Source organism: Amblyomma maculatum, chromosome 1, assembly GCF_055883805.1.
Source record: "Amblyomma maculatum isolate TAMU_Amacu chromosome 1, ASM5588380v1, whole genome shotgun sequence".
Taxonomy (NCBI): Eukaryota; Metazoa; Arthropoda; class Arachnida; order Ixodida; family Ixodidae; genus Amblyomma; species Amblyomma maculatum.
In genome coordinates this window covers 223,753,468-223,770,938 of record NC_139344.1, presented here as the reverse complement: position 1 = coordinate 223,770,938, position 17,471 = coordinate 223,753,468, and the positions used below count along the sequence as shown (strand labels likewise).

Genomic DNA, 17,471 nt, shown 5'->3' with positions numbered 1-17,471 from the left:
GCTGGAAAACTTATCAACAACCTTAGATATGCGGATGATACCACTTTAATGGCAGAAAGTGAAGTGGAACTCAAGAGACTTCTGATGCGCGTACAAGAAGAGAGTGAGAAGTTTGGGCTTAAACTGAACATTAAAAAGACGAAGATCATGGCGTCTTGCCCTATCAAGTCCTGGAGCATCAATGGACAAGAAGTGGAAGCTGTGACAGATTTTCTGTTCTTGGGCGCCAAGATTACCTCGGAAGGAGACTGCAGCCATGAAATTAGGAGACGCCTGCTTCTGGGAAAGAGAGCAATGGTTAGCCTTGACCGCCTAGTAAAGAGCAGAGACATTAGTCTGCCAACCAAGATCCGTATAACCCGTGCTATGGTCTTTCCAGTTGTGATGTATGGATGCGAGAGTTGGACTGTGAAAAAGGCTGACCGCCGAAGAATTGACGCGTTTGAATTGTGGTGCTGGTGAAGACTCTTAAGAGTTCCTTGGACTGCCAGAAGATCAAATCAGTCGATATTGTCGACCATAAACCCTGACTGCTCATTGGAGGGCCAAATTCTAAAGTTAAAGCTCAGCTACTTTGGTCATCTGATGAGAAGAGAGGAGTCGCTGGAGAAAGATTTGATGTTGGGAAAGGTTGAGGGTCGCCGGAGAAGGGGTATGCAGCGAACGCGATGGTTAGATGGCATTCTCGAGGCATTGCAGATGAAGCTATGTGATGTTAAGAAGATAGTGAGAGACCGGAAAGCGTGGCGTGACATGGTCCATAGGGTCACGAAGAGTCGGACACGACTGAACGCCTGAACTGAACTGAACATGTTTCCTAGCTTGTGCTTTGTAATGTCCCAAGACTACTTATAGTATGCAGGCAAAGCCATATTGGAGGGCTCCTGATTAACAGACATTTGTTAGAGCACTCCGTAGGTTTAAATACACGAACCACAACTGTGAGGAAGCAACTGCTAGGCACGCACGAAAACAGGAATGGCAGCACGTTACAATATTAATGATCAAAGGGTAATGAGAGGCCAAGTCAGGAATCGGGCTTCAATCACTCAAGCATCAGGTGGTGGTCACTGAAGCAGAGATGGGCCAAGATTTGGAGAGAACTTTACGGATTCATTTACATGGTGACAAGAAAAAAAATCACTGAATTTGAGCACTTCCACCCACTGTTTAAAGGGGTCCCATATGTACCTAGGTCCCTAGTTGAGGAATTTAGTTATTTATATTTCCAATCAAATCGGTTTGGTCATGAACACAGCCTTCATGTAACATCTTCCAGAAAGGTCCCCAATGCACTTGTTCCTTATCTGGCGAACTGCTGCCGTGGCAACTGTCATGACAGGGTTGTAAGAAAGTCTCGTCACCTAAGCTTGGACACCGCGCACCACCTACACTGCTTAATCTTTGCACCAGAGTACACTGTGCGAGGTTGAATTAGAGACGAGACGGCTTTTTATAGGCATGAACATGTTAATGCTGGTGCGTCTGGTTTAACAGGTACAGATGCGCCTTGTCGTCTTATCGATTAGCTAGCGCAATCCTTTGTCTATGAACAAAATGGGGATACTCTTGCTGCTGTGGACACACGACACCATTCCATTGAGTCCTGAGAGATTTATGCGACGTGAACTCTTACAGGTGGTCTAAGTGGTCTGGTTAATTTAGCGCAACCCTTTGTCCGTGAACAACTGGGGGGCACTTTTTCTTAGGCTGTCAGCATGCGCCATTATGCCGCCACATCCTTGTTGTTCATACGGTGCAAATTCACAGGTGGTTGTGTGGAATTTGCTTAGCTCAGTGGACATCCATTTCTGCACCTTATCTCGATGTGCAGAAAAACTCGATGAACTCTCTCCAATTTGAATAACTTGGGTTCATTCACGTGCAGCAACACCACAAGATGTTTTTATATTTTAACTAAAACAAAGTTGTGAGATTTGATTAGCGACCTTCGTGTCAGTGACTTAGCGCCAGATCAAATGGAATGTAGCAGAAACGAAAAAGCATAAAGTAACCAAAAGGTGCGACCAGTACATATACACGGTGGAAGCAAGCAGATTGAGGCAAGCAAGCACAGTATTAAGACAGTTCATGCTGCAGATTCACTTATAGGTAGCCTTAAAGGAAGCCTGATGAGGACAGTGCAAAATACCCATTTTCTAAAGCATTAACATGCACACTGATCAATTTTATGCAGACAGAGGCGACATACACAAGTTATAAGGAGAGCTAGTCGGTGTGCCTGATCAATAAGATAGAGCTGCTCAGAGCGGGCTCTATTTACTGACATCTGCAGCACCATGCTGTGATGCCACTGTCTGCTATGCAGTTCTGACACCTCTTTACCACACTCGTGGATGTAGCCTTTAGCTTGCTTTCAGGAATTTGATGACAAAACTTGTGATCGCTGTCTTCAGGCTTCTGACTTTGTTTTTATGACATACACATGACGCTATATGTATCGCGTAAAAAAAAATTTCAAAGGAGTCAAGTCTGCTGATTGAGCAGTCCACCGATCAAGAAAGTATAAAGATCAACCCACATTTGACAAGTCTTGACGGTTTTGTAGATCTCATTTTAGGTATTGAGGCAGCTGCATGTGGTAGGACCAGAGGCCTGTGCTTTTCAGTATCCTTCATGCTGTCAATGCTGTGACAAGTTTCCACTCTCAAATCACGTACGCTAGCACAACGATGAGAAGTAATGATGGAAAGGACATTCACTCGAGCCACTTCGCTTGTAGTTCTCAACTTGTGGTGCATCTTGATGACGCTTCCGGGCTGCTTAAGGGTCACATACTGTCGCAAAATTGTTGATGGGTTTGGTTTTGTTCTGGGATGCCAGCTTGCTCATCTCTGGTTGCTGCCCGCTGCACCCAAGGCTAGTGCCGTGTCTGCTTTCTCTTCATTAAAAAAATGCATTCTTTTCACTCTGAGCTGTGAGAATACCCCACTGAAGATAGAGTGCTTAGATTAAGACAGCACTTGCTGATGGGCTCCACTGTGGTACAGTTTAAAAAAAAAAAAAAAATCTGAGGCTGTCTTTAAGAGCAAAATCCCTTTCCTGGCTTGGTTGTGTAATGACTGATTACAAGCGTTGCCCAAATTGGCTTTTAATGGTCAGGGTATTGCTTCTCAGGGGCGATGGCACTTCCTTGCCATGTGCCACCTTTAAAGGTGCTGATGCTCTGTGAAGCTGGTGCCTCTCACTGTGGCCGCCCACTTCTCCATGCAGTCTGCCAGTAGGGCACCTGTTTTCTAGTCCTGTTCATTTGTGGAGTGACAAAATTTGTTGCTCTGTCACGCAAGGTACAGGGTATCTCCGTTTGCAGGCACTTCACTTGCGAGCTTTCGGAGAGCCATGTGATGTGGAAGATTTAGTTCACTGTGAGTTGTGACCTAAGAAACACCTTGTAGAGGTCCCTCAAAACATCGCCTTTGTTACGTGTGTACAAAATGAGAACCCCATACAACGAAAAGTAGCGAGAAAGAATTTTGACAGTAAAGAATTTAATTTTGATTTATGATACACATCCAGCAGCTTGGAAATGTTTTTTATCACCATCTAATTTTTTGAAGTTGTGCCTCTTCCAGTTTTTTTTTTATTTTCTTGCATAAAACTGGTCTTTCTTGTGATAACTCATTGTCTGTTGATATCATGTGCTTCAAGTACAAGTTTTGTAATCATTGCAGGTTGGGCTGGCACCACCACAGCCTGAGGAGGTTCCTCCCGCAATGGGTGTGGCAGGGGCATCAATGGCTGCTTTTCCACAACCGCAGTTCTCTTACCACGATATTAATGTGCTTTCTATGACAAACTTGGCCCAGCACATACAGATAAACAGTCAGGTAAGATCATTTAGCTTGCTATTTTAATAGCCTAGAACTTAGTGAACTTGCAAACACCATTGGGATTTATCGTACTCAGGTACTCGGGCAAATACTTGACTGTTTGTTTGTCGCTATTTAAGCTCACTGATTATTATTGCTACAGTGAATATTGCTGGCCGAACCCTTGGTTTATGTCACAACCTGTCGGAATCTTTTTTTGGACTCCCTGTGTATGAAATCGTTTGTGTGTCTTGAACACATTTATTTCAGTGCTTTTTATGACTTCTACATTACGGGCGTTACACACTTGAATCTAAGACGAAACCACCAGATTCGTTTTGTAAAACTTAAATATCAGCATCACTGCTAAAATTGCAGCTATTCCTTCCTTCCCTGTAGTTGCAAAAAAGCCCAACTTTGCTGTTTATTTTCTTTTTTTTCTTGCATCCTTTACCCTGAAATCACATGATCATCATAACATCTCTTAGTGCATCATACAAGCCACCAACTTGCCATCATCCCATCTAGTGTACCACATTTCAACAACCATTCTTTTCTACTGCCAGTGACTGCAGTGGTCCTCTTGCCCGCTCTGCCTTTGTCATCTTTAACTTTGCCTGCCATCTGTGCCATTGCTTTTTTACTTTTGTTTTGCACTCCCTAGTTTTTTAATGCGAGAGCATTAGTATCCCTATGTCATAAAAAAAATGTCATGCAGCAGCGGCACTGCCTGTTTCAAGGTTTACAGCCTTAGAAAATCATCAGCATGCCTCTGGAAGGTGGTAGTTGGCTGGGGGCCCTTGCACTTTCGCAATCTGTTCAAAGAAGTTCATAGTTGCTCTGTTCCAGGGGACGACATCATAGGCACACTGTGAAATCTGAAAACTGCTTTGAAACCTTTTGGTTCCATGCATTCCTATGTGTGCTAAGCCTATTTTTCACCCCCAGTCAGCCCTGCCTGGTGACAGCAGTGCAACATCATCTTGCTTATATCACAGATCGGTGTTGATTCATATCCCTCATGAATCATTCATTATCTGATTTTTTTTTATTACTCAGCAACTGGACCTTTGAGGTATTAAACGAAGATGTTCAGCTTTAAAGAAAATGGGCTTGCATCTTCTCTAGTTTCACTTGTTTTTATGCACTTTTGTGCATGCAAAGGTTATAGAATGTATTGTTTGATTTCTTTATAATTTTTTTGTTATTTCAGAAATGTCTAAAATTGATTCAGACTGAAATTTCATGATTCATACATTACTTTTCACCTGTGCTGTGGAATTGCACTACAGTCTATATACTGCTGCACAAGACTCTCTCTCTCTCTCTCTCTATATATATATATATATATATGTGTGTGTGTGTGTGTGTGTGTGTGTGTGTGTGTGTGTGTGTGTGTGTGTGTGTGTGTGTGTGTGTGTGTGTGTGTGTGTGTGTGTGTGTGTGTGTGTGTGTGTGTGTGTGTGTGTGTGTGTGTGTGTGTGTGTGTGTGTGTGTGTGTGTGTGTGTGTGTGTAAGCAAGATATCATTAACATATTTACTGTATCTGTCAGATAATGTGTCTTGTACCAAAACTTTTTTTTTTTTCCAGCTTCCACTCTTTCAGGCACACCCTCACCTGAAGCAGTATGTACGCACAGCTATTGATAGGGCAATCCAGGAATGGATTATGCCGGTGGTCGAACGTTCTCTCAAGATTGCACTTACAACATGTGACCAGATTGTGCGAAAGGTGTGTTCTCACGTGTTTTGCAGGTTATTTTTTTTGTGAAATTATAGTGGGGGGGGGGGGGGAATGGATTTCGTATTATAGGCAAGTTGTCATCAGCAGCGACGAAGTCCTGAAACATAGAATTTAGAAGTGGCAGCTCATGTGGTGACGAGCCCTAACACAATTTGTTTTTCGTGATGCCTTTGAGTGGATGTCTTCAATCTTCTGGCTTGTGTTCAGGATCAGCAGCGGGCTAGATGCAACATCAAAGTTCGCGGTAACATCATCTTTCTGTACCCGCTGTCGACTGTGCTAACAATCCAAACAACAGTGACGGGCACGCACTGCTCGTCTCATACTTTCTTCGCTACATCCTGTTCTCTTTTGCTACTTTGGGACATGAGCTGTTGTTTTAGCACTTGGCACGACACTACAAAAACAAAAGCTGTAGAGACTGCTGTGGTTGCCACAGACAGGTGCCAATTGTGCAGGAGCATGATGCATTGTGTGAACTGTATTCACTTATCGCAATTGTAGGCATTCCTGTCACAGCAATTAGTATTTTATTAGCATGAAACTTATGTGCGATTCGGCCAAATTTTAAGTAACTAAGCAGTAGTTAGTGAAAAGTCGGCATGGTGAATTCATTATATTATGGTTGATCACAGCAACACCTTTAGTGCTGTTGGGGAATTGAGAAATGTCGTAATATATTAAGGAGTAAGCTACAGTGAGGTGGGTGTGTTGCATCCAGGTTTAACTGTGTCCATGTTTGCTGTATTAAGATTCATTTGTATCACCTGTGGGCACAGTTGTCTTTGGGCTATGTCACGTTTACTGATCCATATGTGTAAGTACCACCCTGGCTGGTCAGTGACATCAGAACTGTAATATTTTTGAGCTTGCATTGTGTGATGGAAATGTGAGGGCATTCATTATGGTGTTTATGATCTTGCTTTGCCCATGCACCATGCAGGACTTTGCATTAGATCCTGAGGAGTCCCGGTTGCGTGCAGCAGCCCATCACATGGTGCGGAGCCTGACAGCTGGCATGGCAATGATTACCTGTCGTGATCCTATGTTAATGACCATCAGTAACAACCTTAAAGCTGCCTTTCACACTGCTTTGAGGGTAAGTAATCCAATTCATAGAGAAGTAAGCGTTATACAATACACAGGCAGTATATTGCTCTAGTCTGCTGTCGCAAGAGCTCATTAACATCGATAATAGGAGGGGGAATTGCTGTGAATGCTATTGCAAAAGTTTCATTTTTCTCATGTGATCTGATATTTGAATGCAGGGTGCTTTTGTCGGTTGTGTAAGCACACACACTGGTTTGCCTCCCTTTTATGGTACACTTCTCGAGTGTATGCGTGCAGCAGACACATTATTTTACATACCTCAAGGACCTTCGGAAGGAGCACACACCTGCCACACTGCAGGTCTGCGGATGTTGATTGCACTGCACTAAAACCCTCTAATAACTCTTGTTTTTCTCATCCACACATCAATTTTCGTATTAAACATACCCGCCTATGGGAGCAAAAGGTGGCATGCAGTGGCATGCAATTTTTTGCTGTACAGAGCACACACCTGCCACACTGCAGGTCTGCAGATGTTGATTGCACTGCACTAAAACCGTCTAATAACTCTTGTTTTTCTCATCCACACATCAATTTTCGTATTAAACATACCCGCCTATGGGAGCAAAAGGTGGCACGCAGTGGCATGCAATTTTTTGCTGTGCGTTAGTCCCACTGACAAAAAAATCCAGAACTGTGAATTATTTACCAGAAAATATGGTATATATGTCAGAGTCAAATTCTGTCTTTTCTGCACCAAAAAAGCACTTTTGGCTGTTGCAAAAGCTGTGCGAAAGTGATTTCTGCCAATCACATGACTGCATAAATTTGCAGTTTTGGAGAGTTGGTACATGCCCATAGTTGAGTGATGTCGACATATCACTTTTCATGTTTACAGTACTGACAAAACAGTGTCAAAAGGGAAATGTGTGTCTGTGTATATGCACTCGTGCGCTTGGCGACTGAAGTCATGGACTGTAGCGCAGAGCTCGCCAAGCCAAGCCTAGAAAAAGCAAGAGTGTGTGTGTCTCTTTTGTGTCTAATTTTCTGCTTCCTTGTTTAGGAATTTGAGATCTGAGCATGAATGAGAGATGAGCAGTTAACCTTATGAATGAGAGATGAGCAGTTAACCTTTTCGCTCGCTACCGTTCTTTTCCACTGAACAGAAAATTTCCAGCCTAAATAGTAAATTCAGGTTTTGTTAGTTTTGCAATGAAAAATACTAGTGGTTAATTTTTTGCATGGATGTGAAACATTTTGCATGATGTAATGATTTATAAAAGTAGCAGCATTGAGATTCTGCACATTATCAAGTAGACACCTAGGGCATGTGAATACTGATATGTTCGAATACAGATCGAATGCAAATATGGAAAACAAAAAAAGCTTCGAATATTGAATCAAATATAGAATATCTGACGAGTGAAAAAAAAAAGAAAAAGAAAAATTGAAAGATAGCAAACTTTGTTCATCTTTTATATTTCAGAATTCACATGGTATTTGCAAATTAAGCTAGATTGAACAGAGGTGTATAACCTACTGAAAAATCCAATATAAGTTTTATGCGGGATTCCATATACCGTTTTTTTTACGGAAGGGGCCTGCATAAAACTAGGTGGAGCTGTCATATCACTGCTGGCTTTCAATGGAACAGAAAAAGATTTCAGATTTAAACAGCGGCTTGAATTAATAAATTAACCTAAAAAAACTGCTGAAAGCTGTTTGCCTCACAGTAATTTCTTCTGCACGATGGTAGTCTTCCTTTGAACTGTAACCGATGTGAGAACATTTTTATCCCGGTTTGTCATGGGCTCCACTTCGCATACACTGTCGGGAAGGCACTTTTCACAAAAGGGAAGGTCTTTGCAAAAAACAGTCGCTTTTTGAGGATGCTTCTCTGCAGAGTCCATTCACTCAACCGTCACTGTGAAGCGCGCAGTGCGATCAGACTGCAGTGAATTTGAAAACTTTCAGTGTATTCGGTAATTTTTTAATATTTGAGAAATTCCAAATGTCAGTTATTCAAATACGGATCAGATAACACATTTCATTTGTATTAGAAATTTTGAATATTTGCATGCCCCTAGTCTACACAGAAGTGATGGACGACAAGCTGCCCAGCTCAATGTTTCACAATATCTATTTACTGCGTAAACTATATGCCCCCCAAAAAAGAAACACCTTATTTTCAACATTAAGGATGTGAAACTCTCCTAAAATCTAACAATTTGCTTTTAGGTGCGGTACATTCTCAAAAGAAGCTTCAAGTTCGCATTGTACATAATTGTGTTCACAGACGGAACAAGAGAGAGCTTAGAAAAGTGAAGGAAGCAGTTAAAATAAGCAAAAAGAATCCATTCACTAACAACTATAAACGTTTGTTATGGGAAGTGTAGGGGGAAGGTTTTTTTTTTTTATTTATTTATTTAAAGGCTGTTCGGGTTCTTTGAGGCAAAAACTTTAGAAACCCCTAATCCTGGTCAATCCTTCGTTATTACTGTGCACTGCATATGTACCACTTTTTGTACTATGATTCCGGGTGACATGACAGCCTTGTTTTTTAAAGGTGAAACACACAAGGTGCTAGTGCATTGTCCGGTTCGGTGCACAATAAAGATACCAAGGTGGTCGAAATTCAGAGTTGTCCATCCATAGCCTGATGACTGCTGGGCAGACGGACAAGACCTGTGGGAAGAAGATTCCTTCACCTGATTGCCTAAAGTATGGGTAGTGGTAGCGCCTGAGCTGAGGCAGATGTTGCTGATGTTGTGCTCTGAACACAGTTGCACTTAGATCTGTTTCTTATAGATCATCTTGAAATGAAACATGGGCCATTACAAGTGTGCAACAATGAGGCCCAGAAATTGCCATGCCTGTATAAGATATAACCTTCCGGCAGTGTCAAGGAGTAACCAGATTGTCGCAGCAGTGCTTGCTCACATGTAATTTGATCCAAGAAATATAAATTTTACACTGCAGTCATACACATTCTACTGAGGTACCCAATTGTTCCTCAGCAATGCTCAAAATATTTCCAGTTTCGTGTTATTCGTGTCTGGAAAGGCAGCTGGTGGCAGTATTCCTGCTTCTTGGTAACTTCATTTTACTGCATTGCGGCAGTGCTGTGTGTATATTCTGACCTTCTTTCCTCCTTATTCTGTAGCTTCAAGGAGCAACCCTTCCCCAGAAGGAACTCCTAGAGCAGGCGACTACAGTGGTGGCTCAAGAAAATGTGGAGCTCGCCTGCTGCTTCATACAGAAGACTGCCATTGAAAAGGCCATCCCTGAAATCGACAAGAAGCTTAGCCAGGCATGTGCATTTGGCACGCATAAACAGGTTTGTTGCTCTGTGGGGTCCTTATGTGTGCGATGTTTTATGTTTCTAGGAGTACGAGTTCCGTAAGAGTGCTCGCAGTGAAGGCCGGCGGTACTGTGACCCTGTTGTCCTGACTTACCAAGCAGAACGGATGCCGGAGCAGATTCGGCTCAAGGCAAGGATTTCAGGACAGTACTGTCCTGCTGTGGTTAAATAACATCCTAAGAATCAAGTTTAGCGCTTAGTTAACTCTTTCGTTACCGCGAGGAAATGGCCGTTTTTCATAGGTTGCGGAATATATTTTTCCGCTAGCACAAAGGATACTGCAGCGCATGTTGCAGCATGCAAAACTGCACTTAATCGAATGCTCTTTCCAAAAAACATCAGCTACAAAGCAAAAATTTATTAGGAAACACACACAAAAAGAAACGAAAAATTGCCATTTTTGTGCCAATTTGATAAAAATAAGATATAAAAGGCATATCTACAGACGCATTATTAACAAAGAAAATTTAGAATGTACATTTTGAAAATTAATGACTTGGGAGCACTGTATAAAAAATAAACTATCTTTACAGCGCCGCTCTTCAGCTACATAAAGGAAAAAGACACAGGTGGAAACGTCCTCTTTTCTCGAGCCAAATGGTGAAACATTTCCTGGTTTTCGCGAAACAGCAAACGAAAACTGCTGCAAACTGGCTGTAAAGGCCAGGTATACATGTTGGATATGTGGCTGACCTTCAGGAATGCGTTTTCATGGAATAAAACCACCTCGTGCTCAGAGTTAAAGCTCAGTATTATGCTTGCGCCATTTTCGGGTTATCACTGCTCAACACCATCAGATAACAAATCCGACAATATGATTCTATATTTGGGTTGTTAGAAGTCTTCTGATCACAGAAATTGGATGTTAATACCGCATTACCATGAGTGGCAGGTATTCTTTTCAAGCGTGCCGATTTAAAGCATCGATCACTGGTGATCGATTTGAATAGGCGTGGTAACGAAAGAGTTAACATCTTGTTGCTACTCTTCTTGACATGTTCTTTTTACTTCATTAATGTCTGGGCAGGTTGGCTGTGTGACTCCGCAGCAGATGGCTGTGTATGAGGAATTTGCCCGGAACATTCCTGGCTTTCAACCAATTTCTGAAAGGGATCAGCCTTCCTTGTTTCTTCCTAAACCTGTGGTTAGTATTTTTTTCTTTGTGGACAATTTGTGGACATGATTCAAATATGTTTTTTTCTCATTTAATGTCTCTCAGTGTATGCATTCTGCTTTGCTTGTATGTAGGCACAGAAATGTTTGTTTTCTTAGGTGCGACAGGGTGGCTTTACAACCTCTGTGGATGACATGACGCACCTGTATGACAAGATTGTCTCCGAGCTGGAGCAGCAAGTCCATGGTCTCCTGGGCACTGTTGTACCCTCAAACCCACAAGTTGCAGCCCTACATGTGCTGCATGAGGCTGTGCTGGTGGCACGCAACTCTAGAGAAGCTGTCACGGCCATGGCTCTCCTTCAGAAGGTTTGTTGCATCTCATCATATGATTGTTATGCTTACCCTTGCGGACATAGGCATTTCCTGTGGAGGTGTTGAGCAATAAATGGTTACAACTGCATCTACAAAATCTACAATTTCAAATCTGGTAAAGCTTTATTAATTTGAAAATATTTGCTGTATTTGTTTTTGTACATGGACTGAATTGTAGTGTATGTGCAACAGTCATTTTATGTTTGGTGCCTTAAGGGAGAAAATGTATGGATTGGCTGCTGCATTTTTAGGCGCATAGTTAGGACCATTAAACGGTGTATCGTAATATCGTGACTCGGGCATCATGCAATAATCTGCAGTGCTTGTGTTGGCTGAGACCAGAATGAGCTGACGGAGGATAATTGTTGTGGTGTGCAGACTGTGGAGAGCATGGCTGAGGGACTGAGCCACTCGCTGGGAGCAGACCCCGAGACTGCAGTGCGCTTTCGCGATGCCCACCTGGCGGTGCTGAAGACGCTGGCTGAAGGTTACGGTCATCCGTGGGCAGCCAAGCACATTACACGCTTCCTGCTGGAGCTGCGCGAGGAGATCCGCTGGAATGTGGACGTGGTTGACCCCCTGCTGCGCTCGGGGCTCTTGGTGCTGGCTACTTTTGACCTTCATCTGGCACAGTCCATGGAGAATGGCATGAACTTCCCAGCCGTTGATTTTGCCAAGCAGCTGGTGCGACTTTACTTCTCTGAAGCCCGGCATGGCGACTACAACCTCTCGGAGTCGGACCTGTGCAATACTTTGGAGACACTTGTGCGCATCAATGCTCACTCCAGGCAGCCACAGGAAGGGCAAGTAGCTCACTTGCATTTTGTTCTAGAAGCGTGTACGGTTGTTTACTTTTCACTTCATTTGTTGTTCAAAAATTAGCTAGTTAGTCTCACAAGCTTAAGTACACATTTGAACTAAAATCTTTGACGACAAATGGAAAGCAACTGTCTAAAAAAAAAAAAGTTAAATTCTTTGAAGTGATAGTGTAATGGTAGAAATTTATGTAATTCACAAAATCATAGGCTGCGTATGGATGCATGAAGTGAGGACGATAAAATTACTTTTCTTTTTTTTTTTAAGTAGTACTTACCTCTATTTACCCACTCGCGACCAAGAGCATCCCGATCACTGGGTCCGTTACCTGCATCACATCTATATGACCGCCTCTGAGAATGTACCGCTGTTATACATGGATGGCCATGGGAAGGGGTGGTGCGAATATGGTAAGCCCTGACCTGGACCCCCTTCACTACTACTTTGAACTTGGACTTTACGATGCTATCCATTTAGAAGAACGGCGATAGCCCGTGCTATTTTAGCCATGCAGCACCTTGACCACTCTCACCCAATTCATACAGTCACAGTTGGCTTGTTGCAACTATTCTCTCAACATCTTACATTCTCACACTGCAACAATCCTTGGTCCCCGAAAAGATTTTTAAGGCCCTTTCTAGGGAGCAAAAATCTTTGCATGTGATCTGTGCATCACATCTTTGCGCTAATGTGTCACTCACAAATAGGGGACGTGTGAGGGTAAATTGGGGACATGTGAGGAGGGAGATCAAGAATGAAGACGATTGCAGGTAATAGGTAATTAATAAATTCTATAGACATAGTTAATGACTGATGCTAATCACTAATAATGATTAACTATGAATTGTAATGACCGCAACTGAATGGAAATTAGTCAAAATGCTTAGCGATGAGTGGTAATGACTACAATAACTAGGCATGACTCGTCATGACTAAGAAATGACCAATATGCCAAACGACGACTTGAATGACAGCAACTGACTGGAAGTGAGTAAAAATTCTTAGTGTTGAGTGATAATGATTACAATGACTAGACTCACCGTAACTACGAAACGATCTTTGTCAAATGGCAATTTGAAATGACCTCTACTGAGGCAAACGATGAGAGGCAAGTGATAGGAGAGGAAGAGTAGGCTTTTGCCATTCTCCTCTTAAGGGATATATAAGAGACCCTTTTAACTTTTTCTCTATCCATTCCGAAGGGAAAAAATCAAGGAAAGATGCCTTGCCAGAATCCATAGAATAAACTGGGATACATTCGTGGCGACCTGCACAAAATTAGTTGTTAATTGTAGATGTGTGCTCGTGTGAATCGGCAGAAAGTGGTCCAGGTGTGCATACATGGGAATGCATGCATGCTAATGTGGAAGCTCCTTTAAGTGGCCAAATTCAGGTTAAAGAGAATGCGCAGCAATGGCACACGTGAAAAAAGATCGTGATGAAAAGGTTGTGTGCTCGAATGAGACAGCACATTGCGTGTTTGAGTTTTTTCTCGCCTTCGAAGCATAAATTACAGCACTCAGATTGTTTGTGTTCCTTGGCGCTATGGTTACAAGCTAAAAGATACTCTTCAGGAGAGCAAGCTGCTGGGCTAGTTAGTAAAATATGCCCTTCTTGTGCTGAAGTGTTTGTTTCTTGAAACAGACAATACTACCTTCTGGTGAGGGTATATGGCTAGATTTTTAATGTGACAGTGCTTAAAATATGAAGGGTGTCTTGTTCGTTATGCAGCTGAATTGCCGTTTAGATTTTTTTTTTCTCAAGCTATTGATAGCAAACGACGACGACCATAAATTTATATGCGGAAGTTTTGTTTCAAATTCAGCATCCAGCGCTCTCTTTAAAATTATTCGGGATCTATTTAACTTGCGCACTCCAGGTTTTTAGCATCACCAGGGGTGGAAGTGCTGCTCCATTTGTTCCATTCTGCTCCAAACTGCTTTCCCTGCTTCATACTGCTCCAAAATGCAATATTGCTCCAAAACTGCTGCAAACTGGCTGCCGTGATGTTCTGCCGTCAAGGTTAGCAGAACACAGGAACAATGTCACAGCACCGGGGCAAAGATACCACGCATCTTGCACTGGGCACAAATGAAATTTTTGTAAGGGAGGGAAACACGAAGCATAATAAATATTTGTTCGTAAGTAAATTTAGTGTGAGCCACAGGCGATTGAAGGGAATAATTGCAAAAAAATACACTGTGTGTGTGACATAGCACCTCCTCTCAGCCTTTTGAATCACCGGTGGAGAAAGAAGCGAGAGCAGCAAGGGAAGCAGATAGCGCAAACTACTATGAGCCGTTAGGAAACTTTTCCGACAGCAAAAACTGCATGAGTTATTCTTATGGTTCTGCTGTGAGAACAAGCAGGCACTTCACCATTGAACCTCTTTGTCAGTGACAATCTTGTCAGGCGTATGGCAGACAAAATCATACTTGAAGCGTTATGGGTTGGTATGCCAAAGTTGTCAATCACTAGGAAGCCTCTCAAGGGTGTTGGAAAGCCATACTGGGCCTATCATCAAGATGTTAAAAATGAGCCCCAGCATTGCTCAAGCAAAGAATGATAGAACTATTGGCAGGAGGCAGTGAAGTAAAAATGCTGAAGGATGAAAAGGTTGCCCTTCAGTGCCATCTATATTTCCTGAAGGCACTACTGACCTGTGTTGAGGAATTTATCAGCAGAGGCGTAGGATCAAAAAGGATATGCACAAGATAGCAGAAATGTCGTGCCCATTAATCAGAGCTCCAAATTAGTGGCGCTGCTTGAGCGCATCGAAGTGGTAGACTCGACATTTGAATCTGTCAAGTCAAAATAGGTAAGCGCATTAGGTCAGACTAGATGTTCAGTTATGAAGTGCACCAGCGAGCGTTCCTTTTGCTGCGGTTCTGTTCCAAGTTGCTGGCCGTTTGTCTTGTCAGAGATGAGTGCAAAGTTGGGAAGGCATTGAACTTGCATAAAAAGGAATCAGATTGGAGATTTTGTATTTCAGAAAGAGAGAACTGCAATTATCAGAGGCGTTTAACCTTAAAAACCTGCTCCAAAACATAATTCCACTGCTCCAAAACTCTCATTTCATTGCTCCAAAGCAGCTCCAAAATGGCTTTATTACTGCTCCCAAAGCTGCTCCAAAATGCTTAGGCCTGCTTCCACCCCTGAGTCACTGATCGATTGAAACTAGCTCCTAGCTTACGATATCCCTCAAGCGACTTAATGTGGGCTTTGAGAGATCGATAACATTCTGTCTATTTCATGTTAATATTGCTTTTCAGAATGGCAATGCTGGCTAGATATAAAAATGTTGTAGTGTCTTACTGATAATGTTTGCCTCTGAGCACAACCCTCATGCCGAGATAAATTTGGCTGCTGATGTAGTAGCTTGTCCTAAACATAGCTGTGCAGTACAAAGTACATTTCATAATTGCGCATAACACGAGACTTCGGCTAGGTACTCGCTACATTCGAGGTAGGTGTAGGATGTTAACGTGTTCATCTTACTTCGAAGCAATGTGCTATGAAAACATTTTCAGGACCACTTTAATAGGTTTGTGGAAGCTATAAGAATTCACTGAATTTAGTAAAAGAACTAAAGTACTAGTTCGTCTTCCATGGCAGTACATTTTTCTTTTGGTTTTAGTACAGAAATTTTTAATAAAAACCGGTTATAGTAAAGTGTGTCTGACCGCGGCAGTGCACTTCACACGAAATGTCTTGCGGCACACATGCAACTTAGAGTTGCTAGACCCCCTCCCTCACATTTTTTTTTTTTAATATGGGCTTTACCGGTAACCAGGTTCACCAGATCTAAGGAGGAGCCATCTTTATGAGGGCCTTAGGGCTGTGAGACAAAGCATGTGCCACAGTCCGTTGAGGAAGAGAGTGTACAAGAGAGTAAATGTGCAGCGTTTAACGGAGAGTGGCATAGTGCGAGTTGCCAGGATTAAAAACCTGTCAAGAAGCTCTCCTCTGAAAGTTAGGTGGTCAAACCTGGCTCGATGTGGCTGAGTTGATGCTTCAAAGAAGCCACTGCATGTACAGGAACTTTCCTCGTAATGGCTAGCTCTTGTCATGCAACATGTAGGAACACAGGCAGTGCAATGAATCGCCTTCAAGGCATTATACCTGGTGGAAGCAGACTGCTGTAGTTGTTCCTCACATTCCATTACAGCTTCAGCGGGGGAATGTTCACAATGGGGGGGAGGGCTAATGTAGAGCACGAGGCAGATGAACTTGGGCATTTCAGTTGGCGTGCAGTTCAAATACTAGCACCTGCCTGAACAAGCATGCGTTAGTTTCTCTAGAATCTGTGTCCAAGCATATTTATTTATGTTCTCACAAACAGCTTGTACCAGATGGCTAAAACAAATGAAAAAATGAAGTTCAGGGTACATAACAGGTACGTCAGCGCTAGCCAGTCGTTACCATAGGTTTTGGAAACCCTCCCAGATGGATAGAATAGTGAAGACTTGTAGCAATCATGCATACTTATTCACAATCAAACGGAAACTGAAATCATGCTTTCTTTCGGCCATTAGTTGATGCTCAAGGTAATTGTGAACTTTATGTGCCATCCATGGAACACGAAATCGGCCACTTGGAATTGGAAGTCAGTTTGGGGCCTGTGCACTGCAGTTTTGAAAAAATGGCCATAACACAACTTTTGTTCTTGCCCTTATTTCTTTTATTTTTGCATTTTGTGTTTCCAGGTTGTCACAAGTCATGGAGATGCTGCGTAGCGGAACTGGCGGGGGCGCAGTGGAGTACGGGGGTGTGCCTAGCAGTGGGCCCATGTCAATGATGCACTCGGGCATCAGCCAGGCACGCGAGTATGACGACCCACCTGGTCTGCACGAGAAGACTGAATTTCTGCTGCGGGAGTGGGTGTCAATGTACAATGCCCCCACTGCTGGCAAGGACTCCACTAAAGCCTTCCAAATATTCGTACAGCAGGTAAGGCTCTCTGCTAAACCTGCTCCCTGAAAATATTCAGTCTTGGCGGTTTTACACTGTATGTTAGTGTGTGTGTGCAAGTGTGACATGGGGAGGCCCATGCATAACATAGTGAGAAGTAATCTGTAATATCATCGTACCAGTGCAGAGCCATGCACAAAATAAACATTGCTTACCAATTTTAACAAAAAAAGAAACAAAAATTTGAATCCAATCATCTTCATGCCATGAA

The 17,471-nt window shown here is 42.7% G+C and overlaps 1 protein-coding gene across 4 annotated transcripts in view; it reads left to right on the top strand.

Moving 5' to 3' along the window:
• The window catches only part of Not1 (CCR4-NOT transcription complex subunit 1), a 127,605-nt gene that overhangs the window by 80,415 nt on the left and 29,719 nt on the right, over positions 1-17,471 (top strand). For all 4 annotated transcript variants that reach the window (XM_084590390.1, XM_084590389.1, XM_084590388.1 and 1 more), the window contains 9 exons: positions 3,693-3,848; positions 5,422-5,562; positions 6,518-6,673; positions 9,788-9,934; positions 10,011-10,115; positions 11,013-11,129; positions 11,258-11,467; positions 11,852-12,276; positions 16,996-17,239. In XM_084590390.1, the coding sequence (XP_084446516.1) occupies positions 3,693-3,848; positions 5,422-5,562; positions 6,518-6,673; positions 9,788-9,934; positions 10,011-10,115; positions 11,013-11,129; positions 11,258-11,467; positions 11,852-12,276; positions 16,996-17,239 (1,701 nt within the window). The remainder of the gene's footprint in view (positions 1-3,692; positions 3,849-5,421; positions 5,563-6,517; positions 6,674-9,787; positions 9,935-10,010; positions 10,116-11,012; positions 11,130-11,257; positions 11,468-11,851; positions 12,277-16,995; positions 17,240-17,471) is intronic.